The sequence below is a fragment of the Phascolarctos cinereus genome, unplaced genomic scaffold (genome assembly GCF_003287225.1).
Source record: "Phascolarctos cinereus isolate Bilbo 61053 unplaced genomic scaffold, phaCin_HiC Scaffold_5;HRSCAF=322, whole genome shotgun sequence".
Taxonomy (NCBI): Eukaryota; Metazoa; Chordata; class Mammalia; order Diprotodontia; family Phascolarctidae; genus Phascolarctos; species Phascolarctos cinereus.
Window position 1 is genome coordinate 263,235,349 of NW_027555958.1, and position 20,668 is coordinate 263,256,016.

General features: G+C 37.1%; 1 protein-coding gene across 1 annotated transcript in view; it reads left to right on the forward strand.

The window, feature by feature from the left end:
* Positions 1 to 3,194: 3,194 nt before the first annotated feature.
* Positions 3,195 to 20,668, forward strand: part of LOC110193869 (myosin-4) — a 29,097-nt gene continuing 11,623 nt past the window's right edge. The window contains exons 1-20 of the mRNA XM_020965887.1: positions 3,195 to 3,398; positions 4,884 to 5,027; positions 5,325 to 5,481; positions 6,215 to 6,242; positions 6,356 to 6,470; positions 7,067 to 7,159; positions 7,320 to 7,383; positions 7,524 to 7,622; positions 7,737 to 7,840; positions 9,009 to 9,147; positions 11,696 to 11,814; positions 11,912 to 12,061; positions 12,163 to 12,333; positions 14,232 to 14,535; positions 15,049 to 15,122; positions 17,268 to 17,355; positions 17,445 to 17,562; positions 18,534 to 18,657; positions 18,749 to 18,885; positions 19,134 to 19,389. Of these exons, the coding sequence (XP_020821546.1) occupies positions 3,195 to 3,398; positions 4,884 to 5,027; positions 5,325 to 5,481; positions 6,215 to 6,242; positions 6,356 to 6,470; positions 7,067 to 7,159; positions 7,320 to 7,383; positions 7,524 to 7,622; positions 7,737 to 7,840; positions 9,009 to 9,147; positions 11,696 to 11,814; positions 11,912 to 12,061; positions 12,163 to 12,333; positions 14,232 to 14,535; positions 15,049 to 15,122; positions 17,268 to 17,355; positions 17,445 to 17,562; positions 18,534 to 18,657; positions 18,749 to 18,885; positions 19,134 to 19,389 (2,688 nt within the window). The remainder of the gene's footprint in view (positions 3,399 to 4,883; positions 5,028 to 5,324; positions 5,482 to 6,214; positions 6,243 to 6,355; positions 6,471 to 7,066; positions 7,160 to 7,319; positions 7,384 to 7,523; positions 7,623 to 7,736; positions 7,841 to 9,008; positions 9,148 to 11,695; positions 11,815 to 11,911; positions 12,062 to 12,162; positions 12,334 to 14,231; positions 14,536 to 15,048; positions 15,123 to 17,267; positions 17,356 to 17,444; positions 17,563 to 18,533; positions 18,658 to 18,748; positions 18,886 to 19,133; positions 19,390 to 20,668) is intronic.

The following is a 20,668-nucleotide window of genomic DNA, read 5'->3' on the forward strand; positions in this document are numbered from 1 at the left end:
GATATATTCTTTCACATTTTTATCCAGAGCAAAGTTCTTAATCTTTTGTGTCATAGGGCCTTTTGGCAATCTACTGATCCTTCTCTGTGGCAGACCTGGATCCCTCTCAGAATAATATTTTTAAATACGTAACATAAAATACATAGGATTACAGAAGAAATGAATTCTAGTGAAATTGTTATGAAAATGTTTTTTTTTAAGTTCACAAACTACAGGTTAAGAATTCCTGAATTCTAGATGCTTATTCTAATTGTTGTAGCAGTTAATAGACGTAACAAAGTACTCATGGCATAATCAATGATAATAACAATTCATGATTTTTTTAAGAACTGTCGGATTCACAGTGTTTTCCTCCCAACAAACCCATGAAAGAAAATACCCTCATTTCAGATAGGTTATAAGATGCTTGAGGGCAGGGATTGTTTCAGTTTGGTCTTTGTGTCATGAGTGCCTGACACAGTGTCTGGCACCTAGTAGGTGCTTAATAGATGTTTGTCGATGAGGAAACTAGTGTTCATAATCACTCAGTGTTAAGCCTGGTTTTTTTGTTGACTCTTGCTGTTTATGTGAGATCAGTTGACCTCTATCTTGGTTTACAAGTCATAGATGTGAATTGTATATATCTCTTTTCTGTTTCCCAAAGTAGTTAAGAAGCTGTATTAGTAAATAAATTCATAACTGTCCCGTGGCCAAAAATATTAGCAATAGAATGACCTTTCTCTTCTGGAGAAAGATTAGTTTCTATATAAGTTTGAAAACCTGCTTTCTGTCAGTTTTTCAAATTTGCTTTCCATCATGTGAATGAGTACCTTTTAGATCTACAAAGTGATGCAGATTTCATAAAGGTACATTTGTTTTGTGAGAAATTTGGGGTCTGGTGATACATAAGTAAAGTTATTGAACACTCTTACAGAGACAATGATTATTCTTTGTTAGCTATTAAGCAAGTGCTTTACAAATTACTTCCTATTTTACACCAAACAATAGATGAAGGAGAAATGAGAAATGGGCTTTGGGAGTCTCTGTTTCATTTATCATTTAAAGCCCCTGCCATCAATGGTAATATTCCTTAAATCTCTGTGGAACAAGCTTAGGGAGGCAAATTGAAGACTTAATTTTGCTTTGAAACTTTAGACCAGATATAGTTTGAAGGTCAGGGGAAGGGAAGGTATTAAGAGGAATAATAAAAAAAATAAGCTTAACAATAAATAAAAACACGAATGCAGAATAACTTCAATGTGGAAATAAGCCAGGCAAAAATCTAAATTAGGCAAAAAGCTCTAGGCTAGGATTCGGAAGTCTTAGGTTCCAATTACAGGTCTGCTGTATATGTCCTAGGGCAAAGCACTTTCTCTGTTTCGTCCTCATTTCATTCCCCTATAAAATGAGAGAATTGAACTAGATGACCGCAAAAGTCCCTTCCCTCTCTAAAGCTTTATGAACCTACCCAGGTAATCCTCCTGACACAGTCTCTGCACCAGACAACTCTAAAAGTGTAAGTTGCTAAATGCCTGACCACATTGGTAGAGGGAGTTTACTCACCGGGAGTTCTCCACACTGATGTAATCACAGGTGCAGACCAAAAACAAACAAATAAAAAATATACAAAGTCAAAGCTCCACAGGTACCATGAAACTTGTTAAAAAAAATTCTGATGATAGTTACACTTTCTTCACCCATGAGCCTAGGAAACGCAATCATGCCAAACAGAAAATAATTATAGTCCTGGCAACTATCGACTGAATTTTCACATCAAACAGAATGAACTATTGGCCATCCAACCTTCATTGAATTGTTTTCTACCCTTCATCCAGATTGTTCTCTGTGTGTATTTAAGGCTATAAGTTAGCTACTTCTTAGAAATAACTAGAAACATTAATATGCCTTTTACTATATAGGTAATTTATGATAATGCCCCAGAATAACTTGGGCCAGGAGAGAATCCATTTCATTTGGAGTCTTTGAAAGTTTCCCTTTTAGACTCATTAGCTTCTCAAAGGCAATGGGTTTTTAGGTTAGTTTTTATTGCCTCACTGTCTATTTCACAGCTTTGCAGACACCAGGTGCTCAGAAACTTGTGTTGACTAACCGAAATTTCAATTCCCTTGCACTTTCAACTGAAGGCTCAAAATACACTACATGGGATGGGACTTAACATGTCATAAAAAAAACTAAGCTGTTAAAATATAAGGCTCCAAAATCACTGATCTGATCTGCTTGTCAGGCATATCTGGTAACATACGAGAGCGGTCACTGAACTAAAGCCAGTAAGGGGAAGTAAACCTGGCATATGGTTTGCTTGACACTAACTCAGCAGGACTATTTTCCATCCCAAATGGAATCATTGTTTTAACAACTGGCATGAGATACACAATGAACTTGCTATATCACCTTTCACGTTTTTCATTGCTGCTTATTTTTTTTAATCTAAACCTATTATTTAATCCGCATAAAGTATTCCTGGTATAGAAATTTCATCCACCAGTACACATTGGCAAGTCATCTGCAACTAACAATCTTAGAGGTTTATGGAACCACTGAGAGGTTAAGTAATTTGCCCACTTATCTAGAACTTGTCAAGGGCAGACTGGAGATACTAAGATATAAATGAAATAATGGCTGCCTTCAGGAAACTTACATTTTACATATACATATAAGTCTATATAAAAATATGTATATTTTGGACAAGACCTATGGCAAAATTCTTATAGGGAACTCCCAATTAGGAAACTCTCTCTTCCACTGCAAACCAGTGCCTGTTCTGTAGTTTATGGTCTTCAAGAATTGCCCGGGGCCCCAAGACTTTAAATGATTTGCCCAGAATCACATAGCCAATATTGATCAAAGGTAACTGAGATTTTTGTGGTTCCAAGGCAAGGTCTCTAACAATTATGCCATTCTACTTCTCATATATCTACAAAATAAATCCAACTCAAAATAAAAAATTTCAGAGGGATATAGAGACATTAGAGAGATACTTTCCTGGGCAGGGGACATCTTAACAAAGACCTTCTATAGAAGATGGCAAGTCATTTTCTTGTTCTACACTTCAGGTTCCTTCTCTGGAAAATGAAGGGGTTCAACTGCTAAGTTAAGTGATCTTTAAGTTCCCCTTCAGCTCACAAAAATCTACTGACTTTGTATTTGTTTCCTTTCAGATCCTTGAACTGTGCTGCCACCAATAAACTACAGCCATGAGTTCAGACTCTGAGATGGCTGTTTTTGGGGAGGCCGCTCCTTACCTCAGGAAGTCTGAGAGGGAGCGGATTGAAGCCCAGAACAAGCCTTTTGATGCGAAGAACTCTGTCTTCGTTGTGGAGCCCAAGGAATCCTATGTGAAAAGTGTCATCCAGAGTAGGGAAGGGGGGAAGGTGACAGTGAAGACTGAAGCTGGAGCGGTGAGTAAGGGTGGGGGGGGAGAGAGAGACAGAGAGACAGAGAGAGAGAGAGAGAGAGAGAGACAGAGAGAGAGAGAGAGAGAGAGAGACAGAGAGAGAGAGACAGAGAGAGAGAGACAGAGAGAGAGAGACAGAGAGAGAGAGAGAGAGAGAGAGAGAGAGAGAGAGAGAGAGAAGAAGAAGAAGAAGAGAAGAAGAAGAAGAAGAAGAAGAAGAGAGAAGGAGGAGGAGGAGGAGGAGGAGGAGGAGGAGGAGGAGGAGGAGAGGAGGAGGAGGAGGAGGAGGAGGAGGAGGAGAGGAGGAGGAGGAGAGGGGGGAAGAAAAGGAAGAAGAAGCAGAAACACACAGAAATAGAGACAGAAACAGAGAAACAGAGAGAGAAAAAAAGAGACTGAGATATACAAAAATTAAAGAGGCAGAGGAGACTGAGACAGAGAGGCAGAGAGGAGAGAGGAAGAAAGAAAGAAAGAAAGAAAGAAAGAAAGAAAGAAAGAAAGAAAGAAAGAAAGAAAGAAAGAAAGAAAGAAAGAAAGAAAGAAAGAAAGAAAGAAAGAAAGAAAGAAAGAGAGAGAAAGAGAGAGAGAGGGAGAGAGAGAGGAAAGGAAAGGAAAGGAAAGGAAAGGAAAGGAAAGGAAAGGAAAGGAAAGGAAAGGAAAGGAAAGGAAAGGAAAGGAAAGGAAAGGAAAGGAAAGGAAAGGAAAGGAAAGGAAAGGAAAGGAAAGGAAAGGAGGAAAGGAAAGGAAAAGGAAAGGAAAGGAAAGGAAAGGAAAGGAAAGGAAAGGAATGGAAGGGAAGGAAAGGGAAGGAATGGGAAGGGAAGGGAAGGGAAGGAAGGGAAGGGAGAAGGGAAGGGGGAAGGGAAGGGAAGGGAAGGGAAGGGAAGGGAAGGGAAGGGAAGGGAAGGGAAGGGAAGGAAGGGAAGGGAAGGAAAGGAAAGGAAAGGAAGGAAAGGAAAGGAAAGGAAGGAAGGAAAGGAAAGGAAAAGGAAAGGAAAGGAAAGGAAAGGAAAGGAAAGGAAAGGAAAGGAAAGGAAAGGAAAGGAAAGGAAAGGAAAGGAAAGGAAAGGAAAGGAAAGGAAAGGAAAGGAAAGGAATGGGAAGGGAAGGAATGGGAAGGGAAGGAATGGGAAGGGAAGGGAAGGGAAGGGAAGGGAAGGGAAGGGAAGGGAAGGGAAGGGAAGGGAAGGGAAGGGAAGGGAAGGGAAGGGAAGGGAAGGGAAGGGGGGAAGGGAAGGGAAGGGAAGGGAAGGGAAGGGAAGGGAAGAGTAATCAGAGACAGTGACACACAGAGATAGAGACAGAAACAAGAGACAGACATAGACAGGAGAATGAAACAGAACAAAATACACAGAGAAAGATAATAGAGAGAAAGATAGAGACAAAGATGGAGGAAGAGGAAGAGAGAGAGATATTTTTTCATAAACTTAGCTGATACCTACTTGTTTTCTGTTTTGAGAGTCTTATTTTTGTTTTTATTTTTGGCCAGACTTTGACAGTAAAGGAAGACCAAGTTTTCGCCATGAACCCTCCCAAATATGACAAGATCGAGGACATGGCCATGATGACTCATTTGCATGAGCCTGCTGTCCTGTACAACCTCAAAGAGCGTTATGCAGCCTGGATGATCTATGTGAGTGCACACCTGTGTTCTGTAACAATTCAATCAAGCTTGGCATTAACTAGAATGTAAAGGACTTTTATTTCAAAGTATTAATAATAGGTTCTGGGAATATAAACACAAAAGTAAAATAACCCCTGCCCTCAAAGAACTTGCTATATTAGTGTAAAAACATAAGCAAAATGTTTAAGTTATTGAAGTTTATGAAACATGCCACCAGGTCACCCAGATCAATAATATCTAGGTCAATTAAAGAGAGAAATTGATGAGCTAAAATGCATCGTGTAATTATTTCCCTTCTTCATACAGACCTACTCAGGGCTCTTCTGTGTCACTGTCAATCCTTATAAGTGGCTGCCAGTGTATAACCCAGAGGTGGTAGGTGCCTACAGGGGCAAAAAGCGTCAAGAGGCCCCTCCCCACATCTTCTCCATCTCTGACAATGCCTATCAGTTCATGTTAACTGGTGAGTGATTCATTATTAACCAATCACCTTAAGGTATATAAGAAATGTAATTACAACAACAATAATAATATACTAGCAGTGAAGAGCACAGCCAGGGCCAGTCCCTTAGAAGCAAAACATTCTCACAAAATGATAATAAATCAACAATAAATCACTAGAAAAATGTGCTCAGGATAAAATTCAGTTCCAAAGATGAAGAGAACATTTCTTGAATGATTATCCTAATGCTCTAGTTAACTAAAGCAAAAGTCAATGTAGCTAACTTAATTGAACTTGCAATCTGCTTTTCAATTATGCCAAAAATATTACTTCTGATGAGCTTTATTTCTGCCAAAAGCAAAGTTTCAAGAAAGCCAATAGATGGATTATGTAGACAATTTTATTTAAGAACTTTCAAGCATTATTGAATTGAAGATTGGTATATTATTATATTTAAGCTATTATCTTGGCAGGTAGTTGAATGAAACATCAAACAGGCATTTTCACTACAATCATTTGTATCTCCATTATATATCACAGTTTATTCCATAATCAATAGTTTGAGTATAAATTTCATCTGTTGAGGAATGTTTTATGATCTACTTACTCTAAGAATTTTGTAATTCAAAGGAAACTCAAAATCACATGACATACAGTTCATAGGATATCATTTTAAGGAAACAACTTTTTCGGTTCACATTTACTCCTTTTGGGAAGTTAAGCATATTGAGAACTCTTGTTTTCTTTTTCACAGACCGGGAGAACCAGTCAATCCTGATCACGTATGTAGATACCATACTGGGGGGGGGCGGGGGATGGGCAAAAGTAGGGGTTAATAATTGCATTGTTTACCGTTGTTTGAGAATCTGATCATTTCTCTTACACGGGTTGGCAGTGGAGAATCTGGTGCTGGAAAGACTGTCAACACCAAGCGTGTCATCCAGTACTTTGCAACAATTGCAGTGACTGGAGAAAAGAAGAAGGAAGAACAAACTACTGGAAAGATGCAGGTAAACCCTTCCTGACTCTGAAGACAAAGAATGATACGAAACCAGCATTGTAGGGTATATACAAAGGTCTGATGATAATGTTTCAGAAATGTAGCAATTAGCTGCATCAGCCAAGGATGCCTATTACCAGAGACTGTGGCAATAACAGAGGGCAGAACTAAAACTGTGAGGCTAGGACCAGTGAATGGAAATATTCAACAGAAAGGGTCCCATTTCTAGTATTCTTTTATTTATTCATTCATAAAATTTAATTCGTTCAATAAACATTTACTAATCATCTTTTCTCATGTAAAACATTGTTCCAGTACCAGGGAAGATAAAAAAATTAGTTAAAATACTTTCCTTGACCACACCGACATTACAATCTAGTAACAGGATAGATATCTATCCAGATAACACAAGGTAAAATGGTAAATGGAGTAGCAAGACAAAGGGCAGTTCTGGCAGAAGGTATCAATGAGTTATGCAGAAATGTTTTAGCTCAGTTAAGAAACATGCAAACTCAGTTAGATTAGAAGGCAAAAGTTGGGGATCAGGTGAGCCATTTCAGCAGATTTCCCCTAAAGACACTCCTCTCTCACTCTGTTTATTTTAAGGGGACCCTTGAAGATCAAATCATCAGTGCCAATCCCCTACTGGAGGCCTTCGGCAATGCCAAGACAGTGAGGAATGACAATTCTTCCCGCTTTGTAAGTTTCCACCTGTTCTTTTTCACTTATCAAGTATTAAGACTGTCACATCTATGTGATATGTCAGCATCCCTTAATATAGCATTCAGAAACATTAACAAAATCTGTATGCCCACTGATATGTACAACAACAAAAATTCTCTTAATTTTTCCTTTAAAGGGTAAATTCATTAGGATTCATTTTGGCACCACAGGGAAACTGGCTTCTGCTGATATTGAAACATGTAAGTGCTTTGAAAAGAATAATCTAGCCTTTCTTTTCTTTAAAGCATTAAATTTTAAAAGATCATCTTCTTGTCTATTTTTCATATGTTCTTGTCTTCAATCTTCATATTTTTTATTTTTTCTTTTAAACACACTTTAGATTTATTAGAGAAGTCTAGAGTTACCTTCCAGCTCAAGGCTGAAAGAAGCTATCATATCTTTTATCAAATCACGTCCAACAAGAAGCCAGAGCTTATTGGTAAATAAATATTTTTTGATCTATATGTTAGAAGTGAATAACTTTTCAAATAATTTCTACTGTGATGTTTTATACAAAGGTAGTAATTCTGTCTACATTTGCCCGTATGTGCAGAGATGCTTTTGATCACCACCAACCCATATGACTATGCTTTTGTCAGTCAAGGGGAGATCACTGTTCCCAGCATCGATGACCAAGAAGAGCTAATGGCTACTGATGTGAGTAGCACAAAGTGGAAAACAAAAGAATTTTCATTTGTGCAATTTATTCAACTTTCATTTGTCCACCTATTTAAAAGGAATATCCAGTTGTATGTAATAGATTTGCAGTTTCATATACAATCTTTTTTATTATATTATGAAAATGCTTGTTTTATCTCATAAATTAAAAATAAAATAAATTTAAACATTTTTTAAAGTAGCCAATAGCTAATCAGCCTCAGAATCAGGGACACCTGGGTTCAAAGTCCACTTCTGACACCTCCTTGTTACGTGAAGGTGGGAAAGTTGCTTAACCTCTCAATGGCCCCTGGCAACTCTTTCAATGAATAAAGTTATAGAGTAAGAGTTAATCTTTGTTGATTACTAGAGTTTCTTCATTAGAAGTTCCCAATATCAATGAAATCACACGACTGGGATGAAAACAAAAATAAACAATAGTTAAGCATTTTTTCATTTTCTTTACCAGACCTGTAATTGCATCTGTATAGGGAAACTCACTCTTCTAATACAAGATGGTATCTACTTCACAACTCTCAGTCTTAGAGAGTTGCCTGGGGCACAAAAAGATAAGGCCAAGTCAAAACAAGTCAAGAGTCCTTGAACTAAACCCTGGGGAGACAAAGAAAAACAAATAATACAGTCCCAGCCTTCAAAGAGTTTACATTGGGGTTAGGTTATAAAACACTTTCAAAGCCTTGGACTGGGATGATAGAGGGGAAGAAAAACTAAACAACTTGACATTTATATGACTAAAAAAGAGAAGTAAGGAAAATAATGGGGAAACATGGAAGTTTTGCCCATCATTGTTAAAGCAATCTTCAGGATTAGTGAAGTGACCCTCCCACCACAGCAATGGAGAGCTTCTGCAGTTTTAACAATCTCCTTTATATGTATATATATATATATATATATATATATATTATATATATATATATATATATATATCACATTTGCCTTGTATTACAGTTATTTGTGTTGCGTGTTCGGTCCTCATTGTTTAATTGTAGGTGCTTTGAAAGTGGATCTGTCTTATTTATCTTTGAAGGTCCTCTGGTGCCCAGCCCAGTGCCTCACATGCTTAATAAATGTTTGTTGAATAGATTTGAAGACAATTTGCTTTGGATAATTGAGATTAGGGAATTTATTGTATTAAATCTTTTGTCAGAGTGCTATTGATATCCTGGGTTTCACTAATGATGAAAAGGTGGCCATTTACAAGCTAACAGGAGCTGTCATGCATTATGGTAACATGAAATTCAAGCAGAAGCAACGAGAGGAGCAGGCTGAGCCAGATGGCACAGAAGGTATCAATAATTCTAGATTGCATTTATGAATGATAGACTTGTCTAATAATCTAGTTGTGCCACAGAAATATATCTTATCTTTGTACACCCTGCAGTGCTAAGCATAGAGAAGACATAGCTGTTAATGGAATAACAGTGTTCTAGCAACATGGCCAAGGATCAATCCCCGTGATACACATCACATAAAATGAACATGATTCAATTCTCTCTACACAAATTCAATTCTCTCCACTGCCCTCTAGTTTCCCTCTGACTCTAGCCTCTTTTGTATCCAGCAGTATATTCCGAACTAGTTATTCTTCCCAGACATCAGATTCCTCATCTATAAAACAAGAGTGTCATGCTTGATTATCTAAGGTCCCTTCTAGTTATACAACATTCTATGAGTCTATGACTGGAATAGAGAATTGTTTTCAAATTATAGGGCATCTGGCAAAAGGGAGGTGTGCCCATAAGCACAGAATATGACCTCTTCTGTGCACTGAAAAACCAGATACGCAAGCATCGAAAATGTCATCTGTACATGCCTATTATTTTTCATGCACTTGAGTCTTTTTCTGGAGTGTGTGGGTGTATGGTACACAAAAAGTAATGAGTCACTTCCACGATGTTACATTTGTATTTCTCAAAATAATGCCACTCTGCTGTCTAGATATTTACCAGAATCCATTTCTTCCCATTGTAAAAGTGTACTATAATAAGTTAGGAGAGGAGCCAGGGATAAATAAATTTCCCTTCATAATAACTCTCCCTTTAATTTACAAAGTCATCCTCTATCTCACTAGAGGGAAAAAAATACCAGAAAAGAGGGAGGGGAAAAGGAGGAAATCTATACATCATTTTCTGATAGTCTGTATAATGCAAGTGAGCAATCCAATGTACTTATTCGTGTGTGTGTGGTGCGTGTATGTGTATACATGTGTTAAATTCTGTTAATCTCTGGTCTGGTATTAGCCAATCTAGATTAATTTGATCAAAATTAATTTGATCCCCTTCAATGAATGAGGTAAAACTAAAGAAACTTCCCTCAGGGCAATCAAAGTCCCTTGAACTTTTATATTGCTATTACTCAACGTTAACAATGACGACAACAACAAACATATTAAATACTTATTGCACAAAAATAGCAGTGTGCTAGGTATTGGAGAAAATACAAAAATTAGATTAGATACTGTAATAGTTCTAGTAGTCATTCCCTTTCACATGGATTATTTAAATCAATAGCCTCTGAATTGATCTCCTGGCCTTGGGCACTTTCTCTTCTCCAGTCAATTCATGCATACATTGCTACCAAAGCTTTTTGTTTTTTTAAGTGCAATGCTGACCCCATCACTTCCATGTGACCTCTATTTATTCTCTATTACCCCTATAATAGAATATAAACTCCTCTGTTTAGCTTTTACAGGTCTTTATAATCTTGTCCCAACCTTTCTTTCCAGACATTGGAATTACTCCCCCTTCCACACTCTGTAATCTAATCCAAATGGCCTTTTCTCTGTTCCTCACACACTGACTTCCATCTCCCATCTTGGTGCCTTTGCCACCCTTTCTGAAATGTTTACCTCCTTATCTCCACCCATTAGAATCCCTACCTTCCTTTCAACTTCAGCTTAAGAACCACTTTCTACACAAGATCTTCCATAGTCCCCAGTTGCTAGCTCCACCTCCACCCCCAATCCCTCATCCAAATGACCTTGCCATATTTGCATAAATATTTTGTGTGTTCATGCATGCGCGTAAAATATACATTGTTTTTTCTAATATGCAAGTTCTTAAAGGACTGGGACAGTTACATTTCTATCTTTGTATCTTCAGTGTTTAACAAACTGCTTGGGAGATAGTAAGTGCTCTTCAGGCAGCTAGGTGGCACAGTGGATAGAAGGCTGGCCCTGGAGTCAGAAATACCTGAGTTCAAATCTGGACTCAGGCACTTACTAGCTATGTGATCTTGGCAAGTCACTTAATGCTGTTTGCCTCAGTTTCCTCATCTGTAAAATGAGCTGGGGAAAGAAATGGCAAACTGCTCCAGTATCTTTGCAAAAAAATAATAATAATAATAACAATAACCAAATAGGGCCATGCCATAACTAATAAACTAAATAACAACAAAAAAAAGTGCTTTAAAAATGCTTGCTAATTGATTAGTTGACATATTCCCTGTCCTGTGGAGCTTACAATCTAGAAAGGGAACAAGACACTAACATAGTTAATGCATCATAGCAGTTCACCAATATTTTTGATCTATAGACCACATTCATAGGTAAACGATTTTTCAAACCACATGTTCCAAATTGCCACTGCAAAAATTAATCAATAGAATTTACAAGACCAAAATGCTTGTGAGAAAACATCTTTGTAAATGAATTCTTGTCAGAATCAAAAGTTTAGGGATTGTGGAATTAGAAACATCAATATCACAAGAGACCTTATTGTAAACTATTCTCGGACAGTCACTGCTTGTTAATCCTCATATTTCTCTCAGAAATTTTAGATCAATTTGATTTTTCTGAGCTATGACACCCTTGTTCTTTTCTCTGTCCTATTACAGTTGCTGACAAGGCTGCCTACCTCCAAAATCTGAATTCTGCTGATCTCCTTAAAGCTCTTTGCTACCCTAGAGTGAAGGTCGGCAATGAATTTGTCACCAAAGGCCAGACTGTGCAGCAGGTGAATATGGTTAAAGTCACTTAATTCAAATCAACCAAAGGAAACTCAAAGGTTCATTCTTTCTCTGACTTCAAGAATTGTATTATTCTTCTTAAAGGTATACAATGCTGTGGGTGCTCTGGCTAAAGCTGTCTATGAGAAGATGTTCCTGTGGATGGTCACTCGTATCAACCAGCAGCTGGACACCAAGCAGCCCAGACAGTACTTCATCGGGGTCCTGGACATCGCTGGCTTCGAGATCTTTGACGTGAGTAACCAAATTCTAAATATATCAGTCTACATCCTAACTTGATTTACCTTAGCATTGCTTGTTTCTTTAGTCTCACTCAAAGTGTTTGATTCACTCAGTTCAACAGCCTGGAGCAGCTGTGCATCAACTTCACCAATGAGAAACTGCAACAGTTCTTCAACCACCACATGTTCGTGCTGGAGCAGGAGGAGTACAAGAAGGAAGGCATTGAGTGGGAGTTCATTGACTTTGGGATGGACCTGGCTGCCTGCATTGAGCTCATTGAGAAGGTGTGCATACATTTTCCATTACTCAAAATGCTAAGGAAAAGTTTAATTTTTGCTCAAGAATTTTCAGCACGCCTAAAATTAATTGCTTCCTTATCTTTGGAGTAGGAAGCCTTTATAGTTCCCTCTCTGTGTGAGTTTATTATCATACTTGGAGCATACTTGCCTCTAGGTCCTTTACAAATGAACGGATCTCAACATGGTTTGCTAGGAAATCTTTTATTCATTCTTCCAAGAAAAGTTCCCTTTTATCCTTCTTTTAATTCAAAGGAGTGCTCTCAATTTCCTTTTTCTAACTTTATACATGACTAAGCAAAATCAAACATTGTCTCAATTTTTTAAAAAAGCCTTTGGTGTAGTACATTGCCAATTTTTTTAAAAAAATCTAAATCAATTAAATGTTTTCCCCTTAATAAAAATGTGTGATTGCTCCTCAAAATACTAATTACATCAGTAAAGCATCATTTCTTCTCACCAAAATAATGTTGCCTTTCTCCCAATATCAATGATCTTTCCTTTCTAAATATTTTAACTTATCTCACAAAGAATTGAAGTCTAACACTTAGCAATTCTCAGGTTCCTTTCATAAAACTTTACTTTTGGACAAGAATCATTCCAAATCATTAGTACCTTGGAGAAGGAACTGTTAATAATGAAAGGTGATGTACTTGGACCGTCTGTAATTTTATCATTGGGTTCCTTGGAGACGATCCATTCCTGTTTCATTATCTTAAAAGAATTGACAATGTTTGTATGGGTGTAGGTTTTTAACCTGTTGAACTGGATTAAATTAGATTGCATTGTATATACATTCCTTTTTTTCACCTTGATAAAATGATAGTATCAGAGTACCTGTAAAAATCCAAACACAAATGGTACCCTGAGATGAAGCCTCTCTTCTTCACTGAAGTACTATTGTTTGTTGTAGGCACTGATTCTAAATTCAGTACCCAATTAGTTCAGGTTTGATGTTGAGACAAAATGATACACTCACAAGTCACTGAATTTCTAACAAAGGAGGAAGTTTACTTTGCCCTAACACAGCAAGGATATGCAGCAAAGATACAATGGCACTCATCTTCTGTACAAGTTGAGTGGCCCTCATCATCTCCATTGGAAATGGATGTGGTCAGTCAGTTATCAGGGCATAGAAACTGATGGTCTTACCATAGCTGTATATGTTGATAATTTAAGAATAGGAATTCTCATGAAGGAAAAAATGTTTTATATCCTTTTGAAGACTCTGCTGATTTTTAAGACCAATAGAGATATCTTGTTATTATAACCATTGACTTAGATATTTTTTATATGGTCTTCTGAATCAGTCATGTTGTCTAATTGTTTAATTTGAATAGAAAACTAAAAGACAAGACAAATTATAATCATATGTTTCACAATATGAAGTTGTAGTTCCATAAGCTTAGAGGTTTTTTTAAATAGTGTATGATGTACTTTTGTATTAGAAAAGATAGCTTTTTATCACCATATAACTTCTCCTTTCTTTTTATATAATTTAGACATCTCACTATTGTTATTATGGCCAGAATGGAATATAGTATTAATACACATAAATTTTCTAAATAATGAGAGTTAAACTATGAAACAGTATTTACATCAGCCCAAATTCATTTTGAATATGAAGTTTGCTGCATAAGAAACTATTACATATATCTACATAATAACAAATCTTTACAAAAACACATTGCCAGCATATCTCTAGCACGTATAACGATGGTTTTATATTTCAGCATTTGAAGTTGCAAAGTAGAGATAGTTTCATTTACTTATCATGACATACACACTTCTGAAAAATTTTATTTTCTGAGCTACAAAATTTCCACATACAATTGAAGTAGCATTTCCTGGGAAAATATAACTATATATCTCTTCCCTATCCTTAGCCAATGGGCATATTCTCCATCCTAGAAGAAGAGTGCATGTTCCCCAAGGCAACAGACACTTCTTTCAAGAACAAGCTGTATGAGCAGCACCTTGGCAAATCCAACAACTTCCAGAAACCCAAGCCTGCCAAAGGGAAGGCTGAGGCCCACTTCTCCCTGGTGCACTATGCTGGCACTGTGGACTACAACATTGCAGGCTGGCTAGACAAGAACAAGGATCCCTTGAATGAAACTGTGGTTGGACTCTACCAGAAATCCTCAATGAAAACTCTGGCCTTACTCTTTGTTGGAGGTGCCGCTGAAGGTAATTTTTCCTAGTGCCAGGGATTCTTAATCGTTTCTGTGTCATAGACCCCTTGGTCAGTCTAGTGAAGTCTGTGGTCCCCTTTCAGAATAATATTTTAAGTACATAAAATACATAGAACTACAATGAAAACTGTATTTAAATCGTTATCAAAACAAGAAGTTCATGAACCACAGTTAAGAACATATAAGGAGTTGGGTTCTGAACACTACACCCAAATACCACTTCCAGGACACAGCCCTATTTTGCTCTGGTAGGGAGGTCCTTCTCTAAGCCTCCTCTTCTTCTAATTGTGTTTTTGATTTATTAATCTTGGAAATCTCTTTCAGTAAAATTGTAGTCTCTTAGCCTACTGATATGAATAATAGTTGATAGAGGTGGGGCATGCATACAAAAAGAGTTAGTAATGTAAATAAGGTCAGATTTTAAGGTTCAAAAGGAATTTGGGCAGGAATAATTTTAATAATTATATGTGTTAATACATAATTTATTTCATTTCTTTTTATTTCTCAGAGGGTGGTGGCGGTGGAAAGAAAGGTGGAAAGAAGAAGGGTTCTTCTTTCCAGACAGTGTCAGCTCTTTTTCGGGTATGATATAATCTTTAAATCTGTAGTAAGATGTAAAAAGAGTTATACATGAACAGATCTAGAATGTCTCTAAGGGATAATTTTAACCCAAATAAATCCTAAAGAATTAATCAATCTACAGGTGCTTATTAAGTCACTTCCCCAGTACATCTTATGAATATATTGTAACAAAAGACAAATTTCCTCTAAATCTAAAACTCAAAAGACCTGCTCACCTCATAGGTAATGAAGGAATTCAAGACTGAGCTAAAACCTATTTTCAGACCCAACTTCTTCACTCAGTTATGTCACTCACACACAATCAAAGGCTTAATTCAAATTTTCTCCAAATGTCAGTACTTGGGATAAACCACCTGGATTTGGATAGACACTTAAAGAAGGAGTACATTATTAAAATGCTCCTACGGTCTGTCTGTTTTCATTTCCCTGGTGTTTCCCAGTTTTTTTTAAATTTTTTTTTAAGGTTAGTTATCTTTATATCAATAAGCCTAAAAGTCTAAACAGAGCCCCAAATTCTTTTTCACCTTTTTTTCTTCCTCTTCTCAATAGCTTTTCTTGCCAACATAGGCAACATAAATGAACTCACTTTCTAACCTCTTCAAATTTTTTTTTCAGATAGTTCTACAAAGTTACAGTGAAAGGTCATCAAAAATATTTACTGCCTTCTGGACATCTTCAACTGGATGTCTTTTTGGCATCATAATCTTACCATATCCAAAACAAAACTTATTATCTTTTACCCAAAACCAGCCCCTCTTCCAAACTTTCCTTTTAAGGGTATCACTATTCTTCCAGCAACCCAGGCTCAGAAGCTTGGTGTCACCTGCAACTCCTCTCATTCATTCCACGCATCAGCTCATTGACAAATCTTATTTCTGCCTTCACAGCTCTCTTATATGTCTCCTTCTCTTCACTCACATAGACACTATCATAGTCCAGGCCCTTATCACCTTACTTGTAGAGTATGGCAATGGCTTTCTAACTGGTCTCCTGGACTCGTATCTCCCCTCACTCCAATCCATTCTCCATATAGCTGCCAAAATGATTTTCTGAAAGCATAGGCCTGACTATGTCACTCATCTAGTAAAAAAAAAAAATCTACCTATCACCTCCAGGATCAAAAATAAAATTCTCTGATAAAAACCCTTCAAAACCTGACTCCTTGCTACCCTTCCAGACTTCTTACATTTTACTCCCCTCCATGCACTGTATGTTCTGGAGACACTGACATAAGTCCTTCTACATGCCATGTCCATCTCAGCTTCATGTCTTTGCGCTGGCTGTGCAAAGTTTTCTCCCTCCGGTATCTGTCTCCAGGCTTCTTTTACATATTACTTCAAATAACAACTTCTGCAAGAAGCCTTTTTCAGTGCCCCACCATATTAGTATCTGCACTGTGATATTTGTTCAAATTTACTCTGTATTTTTCTTGTTCGTACATAGCTGTTTGCATGTTGTCTCCCACATTGTATCATAATCTCCTTGAGAACAATTTGTTTTGCCTTTCTTTGCATCCCTAGCACTTAGCATGGTACCTAGCACATAGTAAGGGCTTAAGAGATGCTTGTTGACTGACTTACAGACTGATGCTACATCCTGACAGGAGGTGACCTCGTTCTCTAGAAGCCTATGCCAAAAAATCTCAAGTTCTGTCAGGCCCTATCTAACCTAAAAAGCTTTAAGAAAATACATGGTGAAGGACTATGTGCCTGTTGCTTGAGGACTAGCCTATGTAAATTTGATGATTTTCATTAGTAGAAGATTGGCCCCCATCTGTTTAATTTTTCTTGGCCTCAGCAACTCATAAAGACCTTCCACTAAAGTATGGAAGGCTTGGGGCAGCTGGGTGGTACAGTGGATAGAGCACTGACCTTGGATTCAGGAGGACCTCAGTTCAAATCCAGCCTCAGACACATAACACTTACTAGCTGTGTTACCCTGGGCAAGTCACTTAACCCCATTGCCTATCCTAAAAAATAAAATAAAATAAAGTATGGAAGGCTTGAGATCTACTTTAGTAGAGGAAGAAAACATACCAAATGGAATCCCAGACTTCTTGAGGTATTGAAGTGAGATAGGGGACTGATAAGGCTTTCAAGTAGTAGCAAGAGGCAATTATTAACATCTTTTCATACGGTTTTATAGGAGAATTTAAATAAGCTGATGACCAACCTTAGAAGCACTCACCCTCATTTTGTACGGTGCATCATTCCCAATGAAACTAAAACACCTGGTAAGAAACTGGTGAAGTTCAAATAGGTAACACTGTCTTTACCTTAATTTTTAAGTAAAATTTATGAGCTTTGGTGTTGTCTTTTTCAGGTGCCATGGAACATGAACTTGTCCTGCATCAGCTGAGGTGTAATGGTGTGCTAGAAGGCATCAGAATCTGCCGGAAAGGATTCCCAAGCAGAATCCTATATGCTGACTTCAAACAACGGTAAGGCCCTCCCTATTATAATCATTTTCACCTTTAAATATCATATCATCTGTCATCTACACAGCTATTATTTTCAATTCTTCAACAATAAAACATTAAATATTATCAATTGAAAAGTTATCTGAAAAAAGAAAAGTCCTGGGTAATTAATAGCAGAGGAAATTTATTCTTCTTGCTGTATCACAGAAACGTCCTAGTCTGGATGGTACACCATTTGATGGAAAATGGTACTATGTTTGTTCGTTTGTTCATTTATTTATTTAGTTGTCTATCTGTCCATTTATTCATTTGTTCACTAGTTTATTTATTTCTTGGCCAGTCTGGAAGTGCAACAGCTATCACAGGCCCAATCTCACTACTGATTGGCATGGGATTTTTGACTTTTTCTGTTTCTGGCCTATACTGGTTCACCGTATCTTTTAAATAGCCTGGTTGCCCTTCACTCCCAGGGGCTCATTATATTTGTTAGTCTTAGTGAAGAATCCTGATTAGGTTAGCCAACTTCTGTTCAGAACTCCTGAACTCAAGTAATCCATCAGTCTCAGCCTTCCCCAGCAGCAGAGCCTACCCTGGCTTCATTAAAAAAAAAATGATAAATCAGTGTCTTTTGTTTATGTATCATATCAATTTCCCAGTATATTCTTTCCTCCTCCAATACATAAAGAGCCGTTGTTTATAACAAAGAATAAAGAGAAAAAAAGTAGTTCATCAAATCTAACTAGTACATCAATAAAGTCCAATAATATATGCAATATTCTCTGCCCACAATCTCCAACCTCTGCAAAGAAAGGGGAGTGGGGTATGCATTCTTAAATCTCTTCTTTAGGGCCAACCTTGGTTATTACAACTACAGTGTTCCAAGTTTTGGTTTTCTTGAATTCATATAATTTGTGATTATTCTGATGAGGCTACAATAGTTGTATCACCTTTTTAATGAAGAAAATATCTTGCTATTCTTCTTATTATGCTAGATACAAGGTTTTAAATGCAAGTGCTATTCCAGAAGGACAGTTCATTGACAGCAAGAAGGCTTCTGAGAAACTTCTTGGATCCATTGATATTGACCACACCCAGTATAAATTTGGGCACACCAAGGTACCACGAATCACAATTTTCACCTTGGACAATTACTTTCCATTTGAAATTTCCACTGGAAATTATCAAATTTAACTTTTCTTTTGCTAAGGTCTTCTTTAAAGCTGGTCTTCTGGGAACCCTAGAGGAGATGCGAGATGAGAAATTAGCTCAGCTAATCACACGCACTCAAGCCATGTGCCGAGGCTTCCTGATGAGAGTAGAATTCAGGAAAATGATGGAAAGGAGGTGAGGCTCATATTAGCATTTCACAGTGTCTATATTTCCTTTCTTTTTAATTGAATGCTATTATTCAATCTGCTAAATATGCCTTTAATTAACCAATCTATAAACATTTATAAAATGTCTATTTTTTCAAGGAACTGTCGTAGGTACTGATGATACAAATACAAAAGTGAGACAGCTCCTATCCTCAACAAGATTACATTCTCTTTTTCATAAACTTCATTACTTTTTAAATGCATTTTCATTTATAGAGAGTCCATCTTCTGCATCCAGTACAATGTACGTGCCTTCATGAATGTCAAGCACTGGCCCTGGATGAAGCTGTATTTCAAAATCAAGCCCCTGCTCAAAAGTGCAGAGACAGAAAAGGAGATGGCCAACATGAAGGAAGAGTTTGAGAAAACCAAAGAAGACCTCGCCAAGTCTGAGGCTAAGAGAAAGGAACTGGAAGAAAAGATGGTGGCTTTGACACAAGAGAAAAATGACCTCCTTCTCCAAGTGCAATCTGTGAGTATCCTGTAATAGCCATTCTACAACAATCAGTTTGTTTAATAATGACAATCATTCAGTCACTGTTAAATGCCCATTATCATTTGTTATTCTACCACTACCATCTAAGATAGGAGATTTTTAAAAATAGTTTTAGAAAGCTATAAACTTTATTGCATAGTTCACAGGAAAAAGCACTGGTTGTAGAATCAGAAGGCATGAGTTTGACTCCATGGTCTGGTATTTACTAGCTTTGTAACTCTGACAAAAAAAAATCACCTCTGTGCCTCAGTTTCCTCATCTGTAAGATGGATATAATAATTGCATTACCTACCTCACAGAAGCTTTCTGTGGGAAGTATTTTGTAAACCTTTAAGTGTTATGTAAATGTGAATTGTTATTTCAGTCCAATTTTCAAAAATACTTAGAATGACGATGAAAAGCAAAAGATAGACACTTCCTAAATCATTTTTACACATGTGTATGTGGTTCATTCAATGTAAATTTACAAACATATGTACATATCTATAAAATTTATAAAAAATGAAGGAACACACATGTGTGTATATACATATACACCTATATATATATATATATATACATATATATATATGTATATATATTCCATGTGTGTATATGTATGTATATATGTATTCCTTGATTTTTTTTCCTGTCTTTCCAGAACCTGTTATTAGACTAGAGTGGGCTGAAGTTTATTTAGGGATTTTTTTGGGGGGGCTATAAATCAGAATGTACTTTGATCTCATCAGAACAAAAAGTGAGCTAAAAGAAAAGTTTCACACAGCACTCTTAACAATGGTTAATTGGAAAAGGAGCAATTAGTACCTGTTCTTCTATAGCCACTAAATTTTTTCCCCCTTCTTCACCTCCCTTTCAATTTCTTAGGGTACTGGCAATAACATTCCATTAATAGTTTTTTTGGCTTGTTTTTGGTTTTTTGGTGGCTCGGCAGTGGGGTTAAGTGACTTGCCCAGGGTCACACAGTTAGTAAGTATCAAGTGTCTGAGGCCAGATTTGAACTCAGGTCCTTCTGACTCCAGGGCCGGTGCTCTACCCACTGTGCTATTCCATTAAGAGTTAACAGTGGTATCTGCAATGTAATAAGTTTAACTTATAAACAAGGTACCTCCAATACACAAAGAATTATTGGATCTGGGTCAATAGCTGCTCTCTGCTTCTTCTTCCCTTTTAATCGATATGCTTTGACCCTAAATCCTAGATTCGCAAGGAAAAGAAGACAAAATAAATCACTCTGAAAATTATTTTATGTTCTCAC